This window comes from Elephas maximus, chromosome 25 (assembly GCF_024166365.1).
Source record: "Elephas maximus indicus isolate mEleMax1 chromosome 25, mEleMax1 primary haplotype, whole genome shotgun sequence".
Taxonomy (NCBI): domain Eukaryota; kingdom Metazoa; phylum Chordata; class Mammalia; order Proboscidea; family Elephantidae; genus Elephas; species Elephas maximus.
Genome location: NC_064843.1, coordinates 52,375,477 through 52,401,452, shown reverse-complemented (window position 1 = coordinate 52,401,452; position 25,976 = coordinate 52,375,477). Strand labels below are relative to the sequence as shown.

The 25,976-nt window shown below is 40.1% G+C and overlaps 1 protein-coding gene and 1 long non-coding RNA gene across 2 annotated transcripts in view; one reads left to right on the top strand and one right to left on the bottom strand.

Moving 5' to 3' along the window:
* SPTLC3 (serine palmitoyltransferase long chain base subunit 3) overlaps positions 1-25,976 on the bottom strand; it is a 179,854-nt gene that overhangs the window by 113,561 nt on the left and 40,317 nt on the right. Inside the window, exons 2-4 of the mRNA XM_049868957.1 lie at positions 23,616-23,798; positions 2,616-2,770; positions 1,600-1,748 (exon numbers count right to left, since the gene is read on the bottom strand). Coding sequence (XP_049724914.1) covers positions 1,600-1,748; positions 2,616-2,770; positions 23,616-23,798 — 487 coding nt within the window. The remainder of the gene's footprint in view (positions 1-1,599; positions 1,749-2,615; positions 2,771-23,615; positions 23,799-25,976) is intronic.
* Positions 1-25,976, top strand: part of LOC126067249 (uncharacterized) — a 71,372-nt gene that overhangs the window by 22,396 nt on the left and 23,000 nt on the right. The gene's annotated exons all lie outside the window — the stretch shown is intronic.

Sequence of the window (25,976 nt, the reverse complement as noted above, 5' to 3'; positions counted from 1 at the left end):
ATGTTAAAATCCTCTTCACTGAACCGGAGCTGAAATGCTAAATGAAGCAGGACAATAGTCCATTGATTCAGAAGGATGAGTAGGTGGAGAAAGAATTTAGGCTATGGGCAGTCCCAGCCAAGCAACTGCATCTCTGCCTGATTTTTCCAAGTACGTTGAGACTGCAGAATCAGGGGTCCATGTCCCACGCCTGGCCTCCATCGCAGGCTAACCCTTGGCTGTGCTAAGCTGCCTTCCTTACTTAAGTTGCTAGCTGTGATGGGGGCTGTTCTGTCTCACTGAGTAAGGGAGTCATTAGCTCCTGTCTGGTGTTGGTGCTACCAGTGCCAGAGGACACATTCCAAAAGGTTATTGACTCCATGTCTGTTGTGGCTGGGAGTATTTTCCCAGTCTCTGTCCCATCTCCAGATGGGCATTGTGACTGACCCAGTTCTTCTAAGTGGAAGAGAACTTTGCCCCTGCAGCCTGTTTATATCTCCAACTATTAGTCTTCAAAATGAAAACACGTTAAGATGTCTTCTATAAGAAACCTGGGCAACCACTTATTAACTTTGGAGCCATAGCTAAGTATTTACTTAATGTGTGGATAAAAAAAGTAACGTAATTGTTAATTGTTTTTAATTGTAGCAAAGCCCTTTGTTTTTAAAGCCCTTTCTGAGAGCTGGTTTTATCCAGGCCCTGTGGTTCCGTTTTCATTAATGGTCAACCCCTTTTTAGCAGAATTACCCCTGATTCTTAGGCCTGGAACTGACCTTGTTAACATTGCATGTGTTACCTCGGGCAGGAAGCTGTAGCAGAAAAAGCTGTAGCTATACTGGGAAGTAGGATGGTTAATTAAGCACCATTCTGGGCACATCATTTAGACATCACCATGGTTAGTTTCCTCTTCCAGAAAATGGGAATAACACCACATTACAGGGTTTTTGTGAGGAATAGAGGAGATCATATTAAAAAAAAAGAAGTGTGCCAGGAATCACAAAGTACTCTATAAGAGGAAGCTTGTGTATTCCTTTTCCCTGAAGTGAAGACAGGATGTTTTCTTCTCACGAGTTCACTCCTTTAAGAGAAAAATACTCTAGCTAAAAGACAAATATACAGGCAGTCTGTTCCACTTTGTTCATTCATTCATTCATTCACAGTTCTCTATTGAGGGCCTACTATGTGCCAGGCACTGCCCTAGGTACTGACATACAACAGTCAAAAGAGCGAACCCCTCTAGTCATGAAGCTTATGTTTCTGTGGAGAAGACAGGCAATATATAAATGCAAAGGCAAGGTCATTTTAGTCAGTGATAGATGCCATTAAAAAAAGTGGAATAAAGGGACTGAAAATGACTTGGTGGAGGAGGCACAATGAATGCTATTTTAGATAGTGTGATCCATAGTTATTTTTTCTGGAGAGTTAAAACCTACAATTAAGAAACCACCTTGCCACAGCATAATCCTTGAAATTCCCCAAAGATTTTCATATCTCCTGTCCTTTTTGTACTTTATAATAGCTTTTTGAGGTGCACAATCAAGATATGATCTGGATTTGACAGTCAGCACAAGGAACTGGAGATCCAATTGGACAAAGTATCAAAATAGTGAATGCACATACCCATCTCCTGTCTGGTGCTGGCCACGCCCACGCCATATGCCTCTAAAACATCCTTTACTGTCCTCATAGATTCATTGTACTTGACTCCAAGGCCAAGGAAGTTATAGGAGCCCATATTGATGACATCTTTGATGATCTTTCCAGTAAACCTGCAGAGAGAGGGGCAAGTGAGCACCAAGTGCTTTCCCATTTAATATCATTCTGAACAAACAAACGAAAATCCAAACCCATTGCTGTTGGGTCAATTCCAACTCATCATGACCCCATGTGTTGCAGAGTAGAACTGTGCTCCATGGGATTTTCAAGACTGTGAACTTTTAGAAATAGGTCTCTAGGCCTTTCTTCCAAGGTGCCTCTGGATGGGTTTGAACTACAAACTTTTTGATTAGTGCTTGAGTGCTTAACTGTTTGCACTACCTAGAGCCCCATAAAAGACTCTCACAAAGATGCCTTGAGCCTACCCTAAATCATACATTTTCTTTCTGCCTTTTTTTTTTTTTTTTTAACTTGCACTACTGTTACCACAACAGGGCTTGCCTTTAGGGAAAAATAAACTCATACTGACGTTTGAAAGAACATTGGAGAGAGACATCCTAAGTCCGACTTAGCCCTGGTTTTCCTTGGGCACTTGCTTTCATGACACATAGGCTGTTTTTAATTCCAGAAAACTTTCAAAATGAACAAGAGCTATGCCGATCCCTTTCTCTTTCAATGAGAATTACGAGGGCACAATTTGTTAATAAAACTGAAAAGGGCCCCACCTGGTGGCTTTCTGTGTCAGCTCCTGCACCTGTTGGCATATATCTAGCTTTAGTTGCAATATAAACAGACACCCTTGGCAACTTAATTACTGTGGCTTCTTCCACTGGCATTACAAGGGCTTAGGAAGGCTGAGCATGGAAGACTAGCCAGTTCCATGTCCTTTGTTTCTTGAGATCGGAAATCTGATGCCCCGTATTAGTATTTCCTTGAAAATAATTGTCTTTCAACCAACCCCCTCCAGGTGACTGCCTCACCTAAATGTCCAGTTGTAGTCATCTGACACCCTCTCCATTATATCGAACCGAGACGCTGGGCTGCTGCAGATAGGCCGGTTCCAGTTGTCTCTGATTCGCACGTATATGTTCCGCTTGAAAAAATTCTCAAAGTCTAGATACAGCGGCACAAAATCCTGTTGTAACAGAGGCAGAAGTATAGCTTTAGACTCTTTTTTCATATTTCATTTGCAGTGGAAGATTGGGAGAAAAGCCGTACAAATAAAGCATCATCAGGTAATTTTGATCCAGGGCTAGTGGGTGAGGAGACAGGTAGCATGCAAAAATATATCTCCTAAGAATTTACTCTTTAGTGAAGGTAAAAGATGAAACAAATCAAGCTAACAAAGATGATGGGACAATATGAGTCCCAAAACAAATGACAGAGACAATGAATTACTGCAGTGTTATGAAGGAGAGAGAATTCCATCTGAAGGGTAAGAGCAGGTGGCTATGTCCAAAGCAGTTTTAGTCAGAAAAAAAATTGAGACATCGGTTTCCTCTTAACTTTTAAAAATATGAATATTACCACTCACTGTGTTTTCAGAAGTGTGAATGGACTTAACTGTTGAACTTGTTGACAAAACTGTTGTCATGTGGCTGAGGGCTTGGAAATGGAGCTCAGGAGCTCATGGAGGCACCTGGCCTCTTTCACAGCTGAGGTAGAACCCCTGTGCTGCTGTATAACATGTAATCCATGCCTTGAGGGATTTGCGATCCGGCCGAGGGTAAAGCAAGACGTATCTAACTCTGTCATCTAACTCCTAAGAATTAATATAAGGCAGAAAATGGAAACAGCTGGAATTTTGGTCTAAGCTATTACGTTGGTTTCCGTAAGATTAAAGCAAAAGGAAGGGTCACATCTTTCTGGAGGAATCTTAGTTTACTTACATTAAGGTAGAAAAATGGCAAAAACCGTAATTTTGATCTAAACCAAGTACTTTGACTGTCCGTAGGATTAGAACAAAAGGAAGGGTTCCTTCTTCCTGGAGGAATCAGAGCGGCTTCTGTAGGAGGAGCCTTGCAGTTGGACACTGAAGACAGAATAAGTTTGTTGTGGGCAGGGATTCTTGAGGAGGTCACTCAGGGTGAATAGGGCCAGTAGCTGGAAATGTTGGGTGTGTTTGAAAAGAGCAAGTAAGGATAAAACATAAGGCAAATCTTGTCACTCTTTGCTCAGAGCCTATAATGGCTTCCATCTGAGTCAAAGTCAAGTTTTTGACCAAGGCCTTGCATGGTCTGACTCCCTGTTACCTCTACGATCCCATCCCCTACTATCCTGAGTGTGGGTGAGCCTGCGAATATCAGCTGGGCACAGATGGTAGGAGCCCTAAATGTCTGCATGAACAGCGTGGCCTCATTCTGGAGGCAATGGGGAGCTGCTGAGCAGTCTGAGTGGGCTTTCACATTCTCCCTCTAGTCCTCTTTGAGTTCTTAGCACTACTTCCCCTGATGGAACAGAGGTGGCTTCCCCAGGGAATGAGAAGGACCGTGGGGAAAGGCTTTCTGGAAGACCTTATATACTACGGATTTGCCTCACTCATCCCCTGAGCTAGTTCATTTCAGAGGAAAACATGTAGGATTTGTAAGTTTCAGCAGCTGGCGGCTGCATCCAAGTCACAGCACTCTGTGGCACTGTATGCTTTGGTCCTCAGTGACCAAAACTGTGATTACTTGTAGGAAAGAATGCTCATAACCACGTTATTGTGTGCCGTCAAGTTGATTCTGACTCATAGTGACCCTACATAACAGGGTAGATCTGCCTCATAGGGTTTTGTAGGCTTTTTTTTTTCTTTTTAAATCTTTACAGGAACAGATTTCCAGGTTTTTTTTTTTTTTTTTCTCTCCAGAGCTGCTGGTGTGTTTAAACCTCCAACCTTTTGATTAGCAGCCAGGTGCTTAACCATTGTGCTACCAGGACAACTTCATAACTGCGTAAAAATCCAAAACCAAACCCATTGCTGTTGAGTGAATTCTGACTCATAGCAACTCTACAGGACAGGGTAGAACTGCCTCATAGGCTTTCCAAGGTTGTAAATCTTTACGGAAGCATACTGACACATCTTTCTCCCACGGAGTGGCTGGTGGGTTTGAACAACTAACCTTTTGGTTAGCATCTGAGTGCTTTAACCACTGAGCCCCCAGGGCTCCTCATAACCACAAACTGGGGACTGTATATTGCATGTGAATTTGAGGCACTATTTGGAAGATGATTGGACAACTCTGTTGATTACACTTAGAAGTTAAAATCTCATACTAAATGTTTTTTCTCCCAAATAGCTAAATATAGTAGTGTTTTAATATAATTTAAAACTGCCAGAGTATGACAGTCAGTCATATACCCTTATACGACTCACATATACCCATATAGTCTCACAGGGAAATGACATATTTTCGAGAGACAAGGAAATTCAGTAATTCCAGAAAAGTTTTTTCCAAACTATTTTTCTTCTTTGATTCAATAGTGTTTTTTTTTTTTTTTTCCAGGCTGTTTACTGCTCCGTGGATTATCCTATATATCGGCCGTCATCTGAGACCCTCTCATTCTAATTCTTTAAAGCCACATTTGAAATCATATTACATAGACATTCCTACCAAGTTAAAAGAAACAAGTAGGTCTGTAAGTAATATTTGTGGATTCTGAAATGGAAGCATAGTTTTGGGTTTTATGAGAAATTTTACTTAAAGCAACAGTTAGTTTAGGAGAGGAGGAGGAAAGAACCAAAATACTCTGTCTATAAAATTAAAACACAAATTAATTTCAGAGATGGAACCACAAAATGCACAACATATCAGGGGTTGAGGGGACATGGAGATTATGTGATTATATAGTTCAAGTATCCCATTTGACGTGTGAGGATAATCACACCTAGCAAGGTGAGTGATTTGAACTCTGGCTGGTCTTCTGCCTAGTCCATTCTCCTAGGCACCCACTTCAGAGTGGCACCAGGCTTGAATCCGCCTGGCTTTTCCCAGCTTCCCTCTAAAACACCAGTGACGACAGTGAATGTGGCCCATGGCATGGAAAACTAAGGCCAGCAGATTGCCAAAATATGGGAGGGGTGTCCATTAGTCATAAGGAATTTGGTGTTGACTTGAGGAAAACATCCCGTGGCTTGCCACCTGAGAGAAGGTGGAAAAATACTTTGTCCTACTCAGTCTTTCTACCTTTGGCTCAGTGATCCAGAATTCATACCTATGAGGAAATGGACAGCTACTTCTAAACTGACATAAATGCTCTGAGGGCAAGACACAGGATTTTGACCTACTTTGTGGGATCAGAAAAGACCCCTGGTAGTGCAATGATTGAAGAGATCAGCTGCTAACCGAAGGGTCGTTGGTTGGAAACCACCAGCAGCTCTGCCAGAGAAAGATGTGACAGTCTGCTTTTATAAAGATTTATAGCCTCGTGAGCCCTCTGGGGTTGCCATGAGCAGAATAGACTTGATGGCAGGGGGTTTGGTTTGGTTTTTCTGCGGGATCAGGGAAGACTTCTTGTTAGGGAGTGATCTTCACATTCAGTAGAAATTTTATAAATAAGCTACCTGAAACTCCTTTGCAAACAGGAAGAGCCAGTTTTATGATTGCACAAAGCCGTTTCTTTGTGGTTGAAGTGAGCACTAACCCAGATCTGAAACACTAGTTTAGCAGCCTACATGTTCCTGAGATAGACAATGAGCTTGGAAAACTACTTAGAATTCAAGAACTGGTCTTGGAATGAACTGACTTGCCTTTGGGGTGTCATCCTCTTCTTCCTCCTCACCTGTGAGGCTTCCTGCCTCTGCAAGGGTGTCTGTTCACTCCAACCCATTCCTTTCAGCACCAGGGATGTTTCTTCAGGAGCAACACTTACAAAGATCAGTGCCTTCTAGTCTCAGGTAAGCCTCCCACCACACTTTAACTACACCAGAAAATGAAACTGGACTTGATATTGCAAGAACAGAAGTGTTTCAATAGGACATATCTTTATCCATCTGTAGATTTAATATGTCACTTTGCTTACTCATTATCTTCATTTTTCTTCCCGAGGCAAACGGATAGATGTGATAATTAAACCTAGGCTGTAAGGACATAATCATTTTGGGGTATAGGGTGAGGGAGGGGTCAAATGATTCCTAAATATGCAGCCACAAAAATGGTTTCTTCTGCAATGTGACAGTCCTGCTATGTGACAATTCTTCTGCTTTGTGACAATCTTTCTTTTTCTATCTTTCAATTTGTTGCTGTTGTTAGGTGCCATCGAGTTGGTTCCAACTCAGAACAACCCTATGCACAACAGAACGAAACACTGCCCAGTCCTGAGCCATCCTCACAATCGTTATGCTTGAGCTTATTGTTGCAGCCACTGTGTAAATCCACCACGTTGTGGGTCTTCCTCTTTTCGGCTGACCCTGTACTCTGCCAAGCATGATGTCCTCCTCCAGGGGCTGATCCCTCCTGACAACATGTCCAAAGTATTAAGACACAGTCTTGCCATCCTTGCTTCTGAGGAGCATTCTGGTTGTACTTCTTCTAAGACAGATTTGTTCATTCTTCTGGCAGTCCATGGTATATTCAACATTCTTCGCCAACACCACAATTCAAAGGTGTCAACTCTTCTTCGGTTTTCCTTATTCATTGTCCAGCTTTCACATGCATATGATGCTACTGAAAATACCATGGCTTGGGTCAGGTGCACCTTAGTCTTCAAGGTGACATCTTTGCTCTTCAACACTTTGAAGAGGTCTTTTGCAGCAGGTTTACCCAATGCAATGCATCTCTTGAGTTCTTGACTGCTGCTTCCCTGGCTGTTGATTGTGGATCCAAGTAAAATGAAATCCTTGACAACTTCAATCTTTTCTCCATTTATCATGATGTTGCTCATTGGTCCAGTTGTGAGGATTTTTGTTTTCTTTATGTTGAGGTGTAATCCATACTGAAGGCCGTGGTCTTGATCTTCATTAGTAAGTGCTTCAAGTCCTCTTCACTTTCAGCAAGCAAGGTTGTGTCATCTGCATAACGCAGGTTGTTAATGAGTCTTCCTCCAATCCTGATGCCCTGTTCTTCTTCATATAGTCCAGCTTCTCATATTATTTGCTCAGCATGCAGATTGAATAGGTATGGTGAGAGAATACAGCTCTGGCACACACCTTTCCTGACTTTCAACCAATCAGTATCCCCTTGTTCTGTCCAAACAACTGCCTCTTGCTGTGTGTAAAGGTTCCTCATGAGCACAATTAAGTGTTCTGGAATTCTCATTCTTCACAATGTTGCCTTTCAATTTACATGGTACTTTATCATTTTCAAAGTGTTATAGATATTTCTATCCAACTTTTAAAGACAAGTCAGAAAATTTCAGAAGACATATTAGGAATTGTGCCCAGTTTCAAAGCCAATGCACTTTCCAATATGCCATGCTGCCGAACCCGGTGTTTATAAGGAAGTGAAGAGAACATGTCCATGACGTATATATATACACACACACACATATGTCTCAAATTTGGATGCATATGCCTTTTTATTTGATTTAACAACATGCCTATTCAGTAGCAAATAGACTAATAGATTTGTAGAGAGAGAGAAAAAATCATTATGGAACACCAGTTATTCATTTGTGCCTACACTGACATATTTCTTCTCACCTACTGTTTTATTATTTCTTTTTGAGAAACAACTGTTTGTCTTACCAACATTAAGCTCAGAATAACAACCAAATGTGTTTGTGATTACTTTTATGTTGGTAAAGGTAACTATACAGTCATGTATTGCTTAACACCCGTGATACGTTCTGTGAAATGAGACGTAACATGATTCAGACATTGTGCAAACATGCCTAAATCGCGAGCAAGAGCATTCACTAATTTTCCACCTCCGTGTTGTTTCATAACCTTTTGTTTCACTTCCAGATAGATACTTCTCCTTTGCCTCTTGCAGCTGCTATCACTAGCACTGGTTTTGCTGTGTTTGCGAGCCATGATGAACTTCACGGTAATGATTTCAAAAGAAAATTAAACAGATAGATAATACTATAACACTCAAGAGACATCTGATACATAAGACTGGATACTGCTGCCTACCAGTTGAAGCATACACTGTTAAATCATAAACTTTTTATTTGTAAGTAGTGAAAGTTCACATTAAAATAACAATAGAAAGTATGGTACAGTATACACATAAACCAGTAACATAGGCATTTATTATGACTATCAAGACATAAGTATTATAGGTTATACATGTACTGTACCATTATACACCTGGCAGCACAGTTGCTTTGTATACAAGAGGCACGTTGCATGCAGGAAGCCGTTGTGTTTGCCACATTTAGTTATGTCCACTACATCCCATTCTCTGGGATTTCTGAACTCTATTATAATGTTATGGGGCCACGTTATGTGGTCAGATGTTGCCCGAATGGACGTTATGTGGTACAGGACTGTATTTTAAACAATTGTTTGAATTATGATAAAACAAAGTAAAGGTAGCTAAATTTAATTTCTCTTTTTAAGAAATTAGAAAAAAAAAAAGAAATTAGAAGGGGGTGCTTAATCTGCTGTATAAATTTTCACCAAAAACATAATAAAATGTTATTTAAATAAAATTAGAAGGCAATTGAGTGAAGATGGCAGACTGAACATTGCATGAATCCTACCATTCATCTAAAAGTCCCATGAAATGGCAAAAAATATATTTAAAAAACAAAATAAATTTGTAAATGCCTAGAAAAACAATCAAGAGTATCATCGATGAATCAGAAATGTTGAAGAATCACAAGAGAACTCAAATATGATCCAATCAGTAGAGAAATAAAACCATAGGAAAACATAATGCAAAATATTTTCAGATAAAACTGGTGTAAACATAAGCTAACTTCAGGGGAACTTCAAGCTGCGCATCAATATCTACAAGAGATTCAGTCATGTTATTAACAGGAAAGCTAGACCCTTTCATCCTCCTTGTTTTGGGCTAAGAAATAAACAGTAATATTGTCCTCAGGACAAAGCACTGTGGTGGGCAGCAAGAAATGTAAGAGCAGTGCCCCAGTGTAAAATGGTGAGGACTCCGCACATCAGGAAGACAAGCTACTGGTCCTGGAAACTCATTCCATTCCCCTTTTGCAATCGCTCAAGGCAGGTGAACGTTCTCAAATACAAGAATGTGCATAAAACAAAGTGCCACCATACTTGGGAACTAGCAAAATGAGAGGGAGGCACCAAATTCAACAAACAGAACAATTAACATCTGGTGAAAGGATTTATAGGGCAAACAGAAAAGGAGTTAAAAACGTATAGGAGTAATATCTTCAGGGAGACACAACTGAACAATGCAACCCTTAAAAGGATAAACAGTTCAGGAGTACAATGGACACAGATGAAAAGCAAATTAATAAGCTGGAATATTAAGTTAATTTTCCCAGAGCACAGTGAAAAAGGACAAAGAGGAATGAAAGAATGAAGGAAAAGTCAAGAAACATGCACGTCGGATTCAGAATACTCAATATATCTCTAAGACGAGTTGTAAAATTGAGAGAAGGAAGATGAGGAGAGGAAGAGAAAGAAAAGAAGGCAAGAGAAAGAAAAGAAGGCAAAAAAAAAAAAAAAGAGAGAAGTAAGAGAAGGTAGAGGAGGAAGAAAAGGGAAAGAAGACGGAGAGGAGGTACAGGAAGAGGAGGAAATTTCTAGCAAATGAAGAAGGTTTGAATCCTAACATGTGAAGGACACATTAAGTACTAAGTACAGCAGATGAGTAAAGAATTGTCACACTAACATACATCTGAGTAAATATCAGATCTCCAAGAATAAAGAGAAAAATCTTAAAAGTATTTGGAGAGTGGCAGGGGGCAGTTTATATACAAGGGAAAAAGAATCAGATTGTCACTTTTCATAGGTGACAGTGATGGAAAAGATTGTAAGAGAAAATTATTTTGAACCTAAAATCCTGTACTCAGCTGAGCCAGTAGCCAAATGAGACAATAGAAACACGCCAGTATATGTAAGAAGTCATAAAGTTTAATACCCAAAAGGCTGTTCTATAGTAATTATTTGAGTGTGTACCCCAACAAAGCAAAAAATGAAATAACTAAAGAGGAAATGAGAAAAAATATTGAGTAAAGAAACTGGTGGAATATGGCTTAATCCAAATAATTGTCAATGTGTAGTGTAAAAACAACAACAACAAAAGCCTAAAACTAAATAAACAAATGAAACAGAGGATGAGTGTGTGGGAGAAAGAAAGCAAAACTTACATTAAGTTCTTCTCTTGGTTAGTAGTAGATTCTAGATACTAAATATTGTTGTTAGGTGCCATCGAGTTGAGTTTTGACTCACAGCGACTCCATGTGACAGAGTAGAACTGCCCATAGGGTTTTCTAGGCTGTAATCTTTATGGGAGCAGATCACCAGGTCTTTCTCCTGTGGAGCCGCTGGGTGAGTTTGAACCTCAACCTTTCGATAGCAGCTGAGCACTTGACCATTGCATCACTCAGGCTCCTTAGATGCTAAATAATGGTAGCTGAATTCTAAGTTGAAATGTATGTTCAAAAAAGTAATGCATAATATGTTATTTTTGTGGTTAGTTGCTATTGAATCAATTCCAACTCACGGTGTCCCCATGTGTGATTGCAGAACTGTTTAATAGGGTTTTCAAGATTGTGAACTTTCAGAAGCAAATCACCAGGTCTGTCTTCTGAGGCACCTCTGGGTGAATTCCAACTGCCAACATTTTAGCTAGTAGTGGAACGCTTAACTGTTTGTGCTTCTATAATACATTATACCTGTTGCCTTAGAATCGATTCCAACTCATAGTGACCCTATAGGACAGAGTAGGACTGCCCCATAGGGTTTCCAAGGAGTGGCTGATGGATTCGAACTGCCAACCTTCTGGTTAGTAGTTTAATGTTTAATCACATTTTATGGAGTCAGGAGGGCTCCATACTATATCATATATATATATATATATATATATATATATATATATGAAACCCTGGTGGTGTAGTAGTTAAGTGCTACAGCTGCTAACCAAAGGGTTGGCAGTTTGAATCCACCAGGTGCTCCTTGGAAACTCTATGGGGCAGTTCTACTCTGTCCTATAGGGTCGCTATGAGTCGGAATCGACAGCACCGGGTTTGGTTTTTTATATATATATTGTATGCATAATTCAAGGTTGAAGTAAATATTGGCTGATTATTATTATTATCTTATTAAAGTATCAAAAACGAAAAAAAACCAAGCCCACTGCCATTGAGCTGATTCCAACTCATAACGACCCCATAGGTTTCCAAGGCTGTAGATCTCTATAGGAGCAGCCTACCACATCTTTCTCCCACGGAGCTGCTGGTGGTTTTGAACCGCCAATCTTTCGGTTAGCAGTTGGTCACTTTAACCACTGTGCCACCAGGGCTTCTTAAAATATAGAAGCACATTATTTAAAAATATCAGTCTGTATGCTGTTTATAAGAGGCCCACATTTTCTGAAGATAGTGAAGGAAGGCTGTAAATAGATGGCCATTGAAGATACAAAATATTAATATCAGGTAAAATTGAATACAAGGTAAAAATCTTGACAAAAAGGAAAAGCCACCAAGAACTATAGGAGCCACAGACTTATATATATCTGACAGTTACACTGAAATACATAAAGAATAATAAAAAAATAAACTAACAAATCCACAATCAGAGTGGAAGGCCTTCATACATATTTCTCAGAAATTTTGTTTGCATAGACAAAAAATAAATCTAGAGGATCTTAATAACATAGTTAACAAGTTTCTGGCAATAAAAACTACTATCTTTGTACCTAATGGACAGTATAGCTTTTTCCCTGACACACATGGAAAATTCTAAGGAATTCAAATGAAATTACCTGAGAAACTGTGAAAACTAAGGCTAGAAGGAGAGAACTCATTAAAATCCTAGTAGCTAATAGTACAGTATGAAAATAAAAATAGCTTTTTTATATTTCATCAGTGACTAAATTAGAAGATGGAATGGAGGGAAAAACAAAATGATAGCATTCAAGTAGCAGAACCATTAACAAAATCCTACCCAAATAATAATCCTCAGGGGAAATGGGTAAATCTTTTATAAAGACAATTACAAAACTTTATTATAGGAGATAAGAAATATTGAAATAGTGGAGAGATATATCATATTTCTGTATGAGGAGTCTAAATATTGTATAGATGTCACATTTTCCAAAATCAACCTATAGATTGTATTTCCAGTCAAAATGCCAACACTTTTTTAAAAACTCAATACTTGACAAGCTAATTCCATGGTATAAACAAAGAAAATATTTAAGAATTATCTAAAAATAATTATAAAATTATCTAAAAAATTGACAAATTGATCAATAGTTCCAGTCTGTGGGTAATAAAAGTGAACTATTCAATTAATGACGCTGGGACAATTGGAAACCTCTTTAAAAAATAGCCCACCACCTTAAATAAAAACAAATGACAACAAAAACCTGTTTCTGTCGAATTGATTCCAACTCATAGAGACCCTATAGGACAGAGTAGAATGGCCACATAGGGTTTCCAAGGCACAGCTGGTGAATTCGAACTGGCCACCTTTTGGTTAGCAGCTGAGCTCTTAACCATTGTGCCACCAGGCCTCCACCTCACATAATAATAATAAAAAAAAACATAGTAACAAATTTCTGGTGGATCTGTGGAGTAAATGTATAAAATTAAAAACCACTAAATTATAAGAGTACTGAAAGAAACTATAGGAAAATTTTTTGTAGCTTTAAGATGAAAAAAAAAATACCTTCCTGAATGTGACTAACTCCCCCTTCAAACAAAACAAAACAATAACAACAAAACTAACAACAAAAAACATAAAAGAAATATTTGATACATATTACTCAAAAATTAAAAATTTTTGTGTGGCTAACTAAATATAACTTTGGAAATACAAAGTTAAAACCAAGAAATATAATTGGTAAATATTTAAATGCATTTAATAGACAAATTGAGGCTGTAGAAAGAGCTCTAAATAAGTAAGAAAAAAACAGTTTAATAATATGAGCAAAGGCTATGAATAGGCAGTTCACAGAGAAGTATAAAAAAAAGTATAGATGACTAATAAACAAATGAAAAGAAGCTCAGTCTCACTATTAACCAGGAAAATGCAAATTAAGACAAGAACAAAAAAAATTTTACCCAGCAGATTGGCAAAAATTAAAAATATTTTTATAACATCAGTGTAACTATCGGCGAGGAAGCAAGCACTCTCAGATACTGTTGACTGGAGTCTAGCTACGTGTTTAAGCTTTTTTTGAAAGGCAACTTGGCAGTATCACTCAGAAGTTAAAATGTGGATTCCTTTGACTCTGAAAGACACTTCTAGGAATTATCCTAGAATTAACGCATATACTGTTCACTGAAGAATTACTTGCAATAATAAAAAATTGCAACATAAATTACGATATTTCATATTATGCAGTACCATCATGAAGATATTAAGAGATGAAGTAAACCTACACCAGCATGTAAAGATGCGCAGACATATTTGTTACTATCGTTTTTGTTAGCAGCTGTTGAGTCGGCCCCCACTCGTGGCAACCCCACGCACAAGGGGAGAAAATGCTTACTGATCCTGTGCCATCCCCACGATCAGTTGTAAATCAGGCAGTTGTGATCCATAAGGTTTTCACTGGCTGATTTTCAGACGTAGATTGCCAGCTCTTTCTTCCTAGTCCATCTTACTCTGGAAGTTCTACTGAGACCTTTTCTGCATCATAGCAACACACAGCGCTCAATGACAGACAGATGGTGCATTGGCCAGGTATTAAACCCGGGTTGCTCACGTGGAAGGTGAAGGATCTACCACTGAACCACTGGTGCCTCATAATTAGGTAAAAAAGGCAAGTCATAGAACAATATGATGATATAATCACTTTTATATTAAGGAAAGGACAAAGTAAGTACAAATGAAAATATATGCAGGAAAGGGCATGCAAAGGGATGGAAGGATACATAATGAGATTGCTTTCATATTTTTTTTCCATAATAATAGGAAAGGGAAAAAAGACATGAGTTTGAGAAATGGCTCTTCATTAAGACTTGTCATGATGCACCCATTTCACAGATTGGTTTTGTACCAGTTGATGAATATTACCATAGCTCCACTTCATCAAAACCAACCAACCTTGCCTATTACCATAGATTCCTTCTTGCTGAGGGAAGCAAAGAGGTCTATTTTGTAGAACTATAAGGTGACATACATCATTTTAGTGACATGTAAGAAATTATTTATGTGTGTGTATATATTCAAGTAAATATTGATCTGATAGAGTACTCACAGGCTTTGATCTGCTTTTGCTGATGGTCCTATTTTGCGAATTTCTAGATCTTTAAATTTTGGGTTGCCTTTACAACCTATGGCACATGCTGTGCTCGATGCAGTTGTGGAACGTCTTTATCCCCTGTGAGGATGGATTTTCGCTTCTTAGAAGCAACCAGAAGTATGTGGAACCAAGCCTCGTGAAGGAAATTGGGGATCACGCTGGCCGGTGATTCCTGATGTATTTAATGCTATTGACTTCATGGTGATATTTTGAGTCAAGGAGCGAAGGAGTGAGCCACGTAGCTATCTGAGGGAGGAGCACTCTAGGCAGACAGAAAATCAAATGAAAATCCCCTGAGGAGGGAGTGTGGGGGGATACTTGAGGAAGAACAAGGAGGTCTTAGTATTTGAAGCAAAGTGAAAGAATGGAGGAATAGAGAGATGAATTTTGAGATATAAGGGGTGGGGGTTGCATTTTTCTTGGCCAACTCTAAGCCCTTACTCTGAGTAAAATAGGAAGGCATTAAAGGGTTTTGGCCAAAGGTGTGATGTGACCCAACTTAAGTTTTCAAAGGATCGCGTTGGTTGTTGGTTGAGAAAAGACTGTAGGGGTCGAGGGTAGAAGCAGTTGCGTCCAAACATGAGAAGATGGTGGCTTGGACAAAGCTGATTGCAGCAAGGTTGGTAAGAACTAATGTGATTATGAATATATTTTGAACATAGAAGGGACGGAATTTTGCTGACATATGTGACTTGGGGTGGGAGAGAAGGGAGTCAAGGGTGACACTGAGGTTTTTGGCACAAGTACCTGGAATGGTGGAGTTCTGATTTACTGATGGGGGAAACTGTGAGAGGAACGTGTTTGGAGGGAAACACAAGTGCTCAATTTTGGATGTGCAAGGCTGAGATGCCTATTAGGCATGCAATGCAGAGGCCAAAGGTCATGTTGAGAGCTTGCTGAAGAATGCGACCTAGTGCACAGGTGGAAAGCTTTGTCTTGATAGAACAGATATTTCCTCCACAGTAACAGGGAGGAAGGCCATGTATGTGTGCACAGGTACAAGAGGCGGGAGTGTATGGAAATTCTGATTTTTTCCTTTTTCCCAGTGCAAGCCACCCAGAGGTTTTGGTTTGAAGGAGAAGGGGATAGCATGAAACAGTCACCTAGAAGAGTCAGTGACTAAATGTGTTGTTGTTAGTTGCCGTGGAATCAGACCCTGACTCAGGGTGATCCCATGCACAAAGGAATGAAATGTTGCCCAGTTCTGTGCCATCCCCACACTCAGTTGCAGAATGGGCTGTTGTGATCCATGCGCATGAGATGCTGTCTGGGAACGGAACCTAAGTATCCGGTATGGAAGGTGAGAATTCTACCACTGAACCATCACTGCCCCCAGCTAAGTGTAGACTAAAAGCAATAGGGTAACGTAGTATAATTGGCAGGCAGCACTAGGGACACCTTGAGGCTAGTGATCCTGAATGTAAAGAGAGTGCAATCTACATGGTGATGGGTTTTTCCCTAGCTGTGCTCAGCCACTTGGAGGTAGGCACTGAGTTGGTGGAGATGGACATGGTGCTGTTGGTGGAAAGTTGGTTGCCAGTATGCGTGGAGTATTGTCTGGAGACTACACCAAGGGAGAGACAGATACAAGGGAGTTCAGGGTGTATCCAGGGAATGATTGTAATGAAAGACCAAGAAATTTAAACTACACAGGAGGGAGGAAAAGAGAACATGGGGAAATGTGAAAGAATGAAATAAGGTTAAAATCAAGGAATTATAAGCTGCAGGGAAGGGTGGGATAAAAAGGGTTGTTGGAGGCAGAACTGGAGGGAGTAAGCTGGTACTGAAAAGGCCTGGAGTAGGCCAGGTGAGGCCAATGTGCTGTCAAAGTTGAGATGCACTCATCTAGTATTACCATCCCTCGAGTTGCTAGTTAATCTGTAATAGTTAACTTCCAAGAGCCATCCCAATAAGGCATAGGTGAACTTGGATCACTTTATGTGGCACTGACAGTAGGACAGCTGACCACATGGGAGGGCTGGGCACCTCAAGGCTTCAAGCGATGGTACAGCTGCTATCTGAACTCCACATTGAGAACCTCTGGACCAACAGCGCTTCTCAGATTTCCATGTGCATCCACATCACTTGAGAGATGTGGCAAAACAAAGATTCTGCTTCAGTAGTTTGGGGCTAGGACTGAGATTTTATCTCTCTAACCAGCTCCTAGGTGTTAATGGTGAGAAGGCTCAATGTGTGGTGTCAGGACAAGCAGCTTTGGCACCACCAGGGAGCTTGTTAGAAATGCATATTTTTGTCTTCATCTCAAAGCTATTGAAGAAGAACCTGCATTTTAACATGATCCCCAGACAATTTGTGTGCACAGAAAAATTTGAGAAGCACCGATCTAAAACATTGGTTTGTAACCTTGACTGCACGTGAGAATCACTTGGAGGACTTTTATAAACCCCCTCTGCATCCCAAACTGATTAAATCAGAATATTTGTGTGTGAAGCCCAGAGATTCCAATGGGCAGCCAAAGTTGAGAAGCACTGGTCTAGCGTTATCATCCCCCAAACTGTTGGCTAATCTAAGTTCCTCCCGGTGTCCCAATAAACCTTTGGATTTGGACTCACCCAGGCTTAAACAGGAATTGCTTGTTTCCTTTGGATACAACTATATCTCACACCCAGCCACCTTAATGAACCCAATCCATCAAATCACTCAGGAGGAAATTCTTCCGGGCTAATCTTGCTGTTGCATCAGAATGTAAAATATGTATGCAAAAGGGCAAGTTTTAATTCATGCGAACATTCAGATGTTTGTCTTAAAATTTTCTATAGCTATAACTTGCTGAATTCTCTTTATTTCACGTGGGAGTAAAAATCTCTGGGGATAGGCCAGGAATGTCTGGGATTTACTTGAGGGCACTGGAGATTATCCAGATGTAATGTGAACACAAGATTGCAACGGACATGGTTTATAACAGGCTAGTGTCCTGTCAGCTGGGTCTCGTGGAACCCACTTAGTACTGGGAACATATGGACTTCAGAAATGTAGAACTGTGCAATGGCTGTGCTTGAAGTTTTTGAGTCTCTGATGAGTCTTGACATTAATTTGGTTGTATTTGCTGATATGTCCTAGAGTTTGCAGAATTGGAGCATTGCATCATTGATAATCTAACCAGAAGCAAGAAATTGCAGTTCAATTCTACAGTTGCCTTTGATTAAAAAAGAAAGAAAGAAAAAAACGAAATGATACTGGTCACCCAAAGATGGAGAGTTAGAATTTAAGCAAAACATTTAAACCTTTTATCTGCCTGTATTGTCTTTTTGTTGCTGTTGTCTATCCGAGGTACCAAGTACACTGGGCCTGTGAGTTTTTTTGTGCTCTCTTGGGGGGAGGTTGTGATTTTCTATTCTTTTCACTTAGTTGATACTCAAGTAGTAGAGATAAAGGGGGTCATCAGAGACTTCATGCTTTAGAGTCAATTGCAGGATATTTGGGCCAGAAATAAAAAAAAAAAAGAAAAGAATGGAAAAATCACAACCTCCCTCCAAGAGAGCGCTGAAAAAACTGACTTTGTGACAAGGCTTTAGTTTGAATGGATGGTTTGGTATGCAAAAAGTCATCAGGATGAGAGAAAAAATTGGAAATTGGATTAATAAATCCTTACATTTGATTAAGTAAACAAAGTTCAAAGACAGAGTAAAATCAGAAATAGGAGCACCCAGTTATGATTTAAAAAAAAATTGATTTGTTCCACCACCACTTAAGTGTCTGCAATTTCTTCTCTGGGGTCATTTTACCCATAGTTGGTTTGTCTTGTGGGACAACCTATTCTGCACTCCCACTGACCAGATTTTAGAATAGGATAATGCTCATTTCTGCTAAAAGAAATGTGGGAAAAGTAGCATGTTCCATGTTTCAAACAAGAGAGTTCAAGATACGGCTTAGAAGGCCTATTAACCTAAAGCTTGGACACTGTCAGCACTGGAATGGTGGTAGTATTAAAAGAATAAAGGGTCAGCCTGAAGACAGGGTTGCTAGTGACCAACTCCATTATAAATAAATAAATAAATAAGGCAGTCCCCAGATTATGAACAAGGTCTGTCCCTAAGTGTGTCTTTAAGTACGTAAGTCGGAACAGGTGCGTGTGGTTCTTATTTAGTCTTACTTTAGTGCAAGAAAGGCTTAAAGCCTTTTCACTGATTTAAAAGTTGCATGTGCAATAAGTGAAGGTTATTGTGATGAAGACTTTGCTGTGAGTAGGCGTTGGCCGAACTGTATCAAAGTGAGGGCAAATTTACATAATATTAAAGGGCAAAGCCAAGTTGGCCTAAGTCAGACATTTGCAACCCAGGGACTGTGTGGATGTATATATATGTAGTGATAGCAATCAATTGTAACTTGTAGCTCTGACAGGCTCTCAATCTCTACAAAGGCACAAAACAATAAATAGCAACAAATAATAAAAAGTGTGTGATATAAATGGTATACCTACAGAGGTGAGTCAATTGACCAATGCTCTCTAACTCACAGAAATAAAGAGAATGCAAGCCATTTTGCTTGTAAAGAAATGTAAGACACTGATTTATTTTGTGCAATGACTTCTTCCTGTGGGGTAGTTCAAATACAAGTTCTTGTAGCAATAGTGATAGATGTTCAAGTAGAGGCTGTGATGCACTGCCCACATCCCACCATTCAATACTGAAGCACTCATCCTCCCAGATGCTGGGGGCATGGGATCTGACAGTTCTCCAAGGATTGCCTGAGGCTGAAAGGAGCTGCCTGACTGAAGATCAAGCCCCTCCCTGGTAGCAACCAGCACCAATGTAAGAGTCCAAAGGCCCTACCCCTTCCCTCAATTTGGAATGATTCTGAAGGACCACCCCTCCCCTAGAGCTCCCAATAGGATGAGCTGAGACCTTCGCTGTGATTGCATCACAATTTACCTCCCCTGATCCCACCTTGCCTTATTTACGTCCTCACAGATGTTGAGGTGAGAGCACTTCCCAACGCCCTTCTCACCTATAAGCCTCCATCACAGAGTAAGCTTCCTGGGTAATCAACTTAAGGTGGGTATATTTTGTTTGTTTTTTCCTGCCTGAAATCTAAGAAGCCCTTTAGAAAAACAAAACTAAACTAGACTAAATAAATAAAATAAAAGAAAAACTGACACCCTGGGTTGATCCAGCAAAAATACTGAAACTCAGGTTAGAAAATAGATTATAGATCTGAAGCCTAAATTGGCCGATTTAGGTCCACAGATGCCACACCTGAGAAAGTTACGTTTAATTCGCCCCTTTGTCCCGGTAAACACTCTGGAATGTGCTGATTTATGGGGCACCTGTTTTTCACAGCTGTTGAGCAGGGAGATTGGTGATAAAAACCTCTAGAAGTGTCATGTTGGTGTAGGGGAGAGGCCATGGGTACAGGAAGTTATAAAACTCCTCGTGAGAATGGCCGAGATTGCTTTCACCTCTCAATTTTCCAGCTCATCATCAGTTCTACTAGCATCTGGGAATGCAGGTGGGGTTGCCTCCTGATCTATTTAACTGTTTCTATACCTGTTACCATTCAAGAACTTTTAAATCCTCAAAACTGTGTCTGTGGCCATCTTTTTGCCAGTTTAGGACCATTCCATTGTGATGGGTATGGTATTGCCATATACCTGTCTGACCAAACTAGAAATATGGGATTACCCTTGTTTCTTCTCTTTATCTCATCTTTTATACACTCAGCTGCCAAGACTTGTTTTTGTCTCCTACATGTCTCTACAATCAGCTCTTTTCTTTTTTCCATCTGCCTTTTCCAGTTGAAGCATGAATCATTTCTTTGCTAAACTATCAAAGTAGTATTGTCCCTTTGCTTCTAGTCTTGAATTGGAATTCTATCTCTAATACCTATTACATTCTCTGAAGTTCTTAGTTCTCTTCTCACTTTCTCTTTTTTCCCTATGGGCCCTTCCTGGGAGATCTTGTTTACTTCTGCGGCTTTGATTAATGCTGACTTGTTAAGATGCCACGATATCTGTCTGAGGCTTTTCTCTGGAGGTCCAGATCTCTAATATCTAGCTGCCAATACTTCAAACCTAATTTTCCAAAAATGAATTCACCAAGTCATAAACCAGGGTATGGTTTTTGATCTGTCCTCTCCGTAATTTCCCCTGTCGAATCCACCATCCAATCTCCCTATCTCCACCTCTTATTGATCTCTTGGCCTTATCTCTCATCACCACCCCTATTATCACCATTCTGGTCCCAGCCCCACTCACTAAGTTGTTTTTTTTTTTTTTTTTTAAATCTGGAATTTCTGCATCAGCTTCTTAACTGGTTTTTTTGGTCTCCATGCTATCCTCCTGTGATCCATTTCTCATAAGGCAGTGAGCACGCTCTTTCTAATCTGCATTCGTCTGCCTGAAATCCTTCAGTGTTTTCTCATTGGTTTTGTAATAAACATTCATGGCTTATAAAAACCCATTATAGTCTGGCCCCTGCGTGCTTCTCAGACAGTGCTTCTCCCCACATGTTCCCACTCTCACTGACAACACTCCAGTCACTGGAATTGCTTAGCTCCTTGAATGCACAATGCTTTCTCTTACCTCTGGGCCATCTCATACCATGTTCCTTCTCCCTGAAGACCACTTCTATCCACATCTTGCCTCACTCATTATTTTGCTACTTACCATCCAGCCTTTTGATCTTAGTTTAACTTGGTCTTCCTCCCAGAAGTCTTCACTTAACACCCAAGTTCAGGTTAGATGTTTCTCTTCTTTGCTCCCGTGACATCCTCTACTTACCACTACTTACAACCTCCACTTACTCCTACTCTACCTATTTCCACATTCTAGGGCAACTACTTATTTCCTGGTTAGCTCCCAGAGGGCAGGGACCATGCCTGCCTTGTTTACTTTCATATCCTCAGATAGTAGTGCAGAGCCTGGCATAAATACATGCCCCAAAACAATCTGATTTGCTTATTTAACCAATAAATACCTTGGCATAACCAATACCCTCTTCTGCAAATGTCCTCCCTTTGCACCCGTGTTCACTTGGCAAATTCCTGTTCACAATTCAAGTCCCAACATAATGCCCTACTGATTCCCTAGGTAAGTCACAGTGTTCCCACATTACCCCCTCCCCATCATCACCTTTCATTGCCTTATTTTCTTGTGAGTCTCTTTGCAAACTAGACTTCAAAGTATTTGAAGGCAGGACCTATCTTTTCTTCTATGCGTATTTTGTACCTATTACCTAGTGTGTAGAGCATGTGCTCAAATACTTGCTAAAGGTAAGGGGATTATAATAATAAAACTGGGCCTGATTTGCTTCTAAAGGTGAAACATTTGACTTAAGGAAATTACAAAAGATTGTTCCATAGCTTTTATCCATGGATGCATCACTGTCATAAGTGTTTGTCTTATCACAGGTACCGGTCACTAGGTTTCAGGATTTTAAGTTCTCTTGTTACATTGATGTTCATGCCTCACCTATGTTCTTTGCCTTGATGTGTTCAAGGTTCAATTGCATGGAATACTCCATGCCCACACTGATACTATTCCAAAGCAATTTTTAGAAAAAAGAAATGCATGGCATCATAAATCCTTTGAACCTATTTAGAGAACATATTAACAAAATGCAGGGCCTTTGCAGATCTCTGAATGTTTTCCATGTTGTCTGTCATGTTAGCTCTGTGTGAAAAGAGGATGATGCAGAGTTTTATAAGTATTGAAAGTATCTAGATCAATGATTCTACTCTGGGGATGATTCCGTGCCTTATGAGATACTTGGCAGTGTCTACAGGCATTCCCAGCCAATGCACCTCAAGCATAGTCACTACCCATCTGAGAGTGGAGGCTTGCATGTTGGTACAGTGCCGAGTGAGCTTCAGTGGAGATTCCAGACTAAGACAGACTAGGAAACAATGCCCGGCGTTCTACTTCTGAAAATCGGCTGATGAAAACTCACAGATCGCAATGGTTTAATCTGTATCCGATCTGCAACTGATCATGGAGATAGCACAGGACCCGGCAGTGTTTAGTTCTGTTGTGCGTGGGCTTGCCATAAGTCAGGGACCACAACTTGACAATGGACCTTTCTGGTTGTCACAAGTGTGTGGGGGCTGCTATTGGCATCTAGTGGGTAAGGCCAGGGAAGTTGTCAAATATGGTACAATGCACAGAGTAGCCCTCCACATCGAAGAGTTATCTGGTCCAAAATGTCAGTGTTGTAGTTGGGAAACCATGAGCTAGATGAACTAAAAATCTCACATTTCACTCAGACACACTTATTGATTCTGGGATTGACTGTAAATAATACTCAGCTTAAGAACCAGGAAATCAGGGTATGGTCCCCCCACCCCCCGGCACCCCTCCATGCCCTTGTTCTTATATTTCAATTTCTTCATCTTTCAAATGGTATTTCAATATCTATCTCATGGGGTATTATAAAAGTTAGATAGGTTAATATATGGCAGAACCTTTATTTCAGTATAGAGCAAATAGTTGCCCAATAAACGTTTGGGAAAAACAAGAAACAAACAAGTTCACGAATGGACAGGGAACGGGGGCTTAAGGAGAGGAGATAAAAGAGATGTACCCTGAGTAGTTCCTGAGCACCTCACTCCTTCTAGGAGCTGTACACACATCTCCACTTCTGAGAACACTTTACAGAAGAATTGACATTGACAAAGATCCAGGGCGGTGCACATACGTACTTTTTGTTCCTTTCGCTCTGCAGCTGCTTTGCATTTTTCTATTCCCCAGTTTCTCAAAAAGTCTCTGAAATAGCCAAACAGGGTTCCAAGTGCATATCCCATGTAAGTGAAAACCATAACGTGAAGAGGTGCTTCCTCAAAGGATTCAACAATTGGCTTATAGAAATGTGGCTTTCCATTTTGCTGAAAACACAAAACAGAATCAAAGGTTAGCACGCTCCCATTATAAACATACTATGACACTTAATGTTTTGTACTAGTGACATTAATTTATTTTTCCTTGAGCATATTTAGAATTGTAAAAGCTGCTTGGAGAAAATTAGAAATGGATAATTGAAGATGATAATCAGAAATGTGAATTCTATTTTACAACCCCTAATGTAATAATTGATTCAGGTAAAATTCTCAACAGATGCTAAAACTATTAGGTGAAAAGTTAACGAGGAGCAATAACATGCCCTAATCACAAAGCTGGGGTCCCTCCCATAGCCAGGTGATCAAATTATATCACAAACGTTGGTAGGAACCAGCCACTCTGTATTCTTTCCATGATGTAATATTTAATACACAGTATCATCTATGAAACATTTTTGTCAAAAATGTTTAACCTGAATTTATGTAAGCTCTTATATCTAACTTCCAGTTTACAATAAATATAAAGAGGCCCGGGTAGCATGGTGGTTAAAGCACTCAGCTGCTAACCAAAGGGTCGGCAGTTTGAACACACCAGATGCACCATGGAAAAAGATGTGGCAGCCTGCTTCCAGAAAGATTTACAGCCCTGGAAACCCTATAGGGTCACTATGAGTCAGAACTGTATGACAGCGGGTTTGGATTTTTGGGGTTTTATCTTTTTTTATCTGGGATAGAGGAGCGTGTTAAATGACTTCCTGAAGAAACAATCAGATAATTCAGAAGGTGAGATTTTCTCTATTACAATTGGCCTAATATTTTAAAAAAACCAACCCTCATAAGAAAAGAAGATTGGTAGTGGGGGGCAGGGGTGGGTCTTAAGAGACACAACAACCAAATAGAAACCTTGATTAGATCTTGGCTTTCTTTGTTTTTACACGCAGGCAAAAAAGACGTATTTTAGACAACTGTGAAAATTCAAATGTGAACTGTGTATGATCTAGAGTTAAGGAATTTTTGTTAATTTTATTAGGCGTGATAGTAGAATTACTGTTAATGGAGGAGAATGTTGTAGTCTTTGGAGACACATGCTGAAGCATTAAGGGATGAAGTGTTATGACAGCTGCAATTTTGTTTCAAGTAGCTCATGAAGAGTTAAATATAGAGACGAAACAAATTTGGAGAAATTCTAACAACTATTGACTATATATCATATGAGTCGGAATCGACTCGATGGCAGCGGGTTGGTTTTATTGACTATATATGGAGTATACGTATAAAAAAAAACATTAAAATAAATTTAGGGATTTCTTTACACAGCTGTAGATAACTGGCATAAATATGTTTCAAATTCTAATATGTGTCTAAGGAATACAAGAACATAAATATTGTGCTTTTGTTCTTTTCAGTTCTTTGAGTAATTTGCTGTTTTCAAGTTACTTTTGTTAAACCATGGGATGTCCAGTATGATGGATCACTTTTACATGGCCTTTCTCACCACAGTCTTGCAATTCCTATCCAAGTGATTAAGTGTGACTGTGAAAATAAGGTAATTGTGGCCCACCAAAGGGAAACCCTGGTGACATAGTAGTTAAGTGCTACAGCTGCTCACCAAAAGGTCGGCAGTTCAAATCCACCAGGCGCTCCTTGGCAACTCTATGGGGCAGTTCTACTCTGTCGTATAGGGTAGCTGTGAGTCGAAATCAACTCTGTGGCAAAGGGTAAGGGGATTGGATAGCTTGCTAATAATACAAATAAAGTTCATGGTACTAGTGTGAATGTGGGACCATGCAAATAAGGTCTATGGAACCCTAAGGAAGGGATCGGTCAGTTTTGCCATTCTGCTAGGCTTAAAATGAGCTACCCCAAAGCCAGAAAGGGGAGGATCTCACCACTGCCAAGGAAGAAGAACCATGAGTAGAACACATCCTTTGGACCTGGGATCCTTGTGCTGAGACCCTTTTAAAGTAGGGAGATAGAGTTTAACCCTGAAGACGGCAAGATAGTGAGAAGGAGCATCAGAGAAATTGCAGCAGAAAAGGCAGCAGAACCAGGAGACTGGCAGGAGACCAGAAAGAGATGGTCTGTCAGGCTACACAGCCCATGGAGCAAGGAATCTGAGCACCTTCAAGCAGGAGGTTTGCTGGTGTAGTTCCTCAGAGAAGATTTGAGACTTAAAAGAATAAGAAGGATTCGGGACAGGGGGGTGGGGGGGTGGGGTGTAGCCTC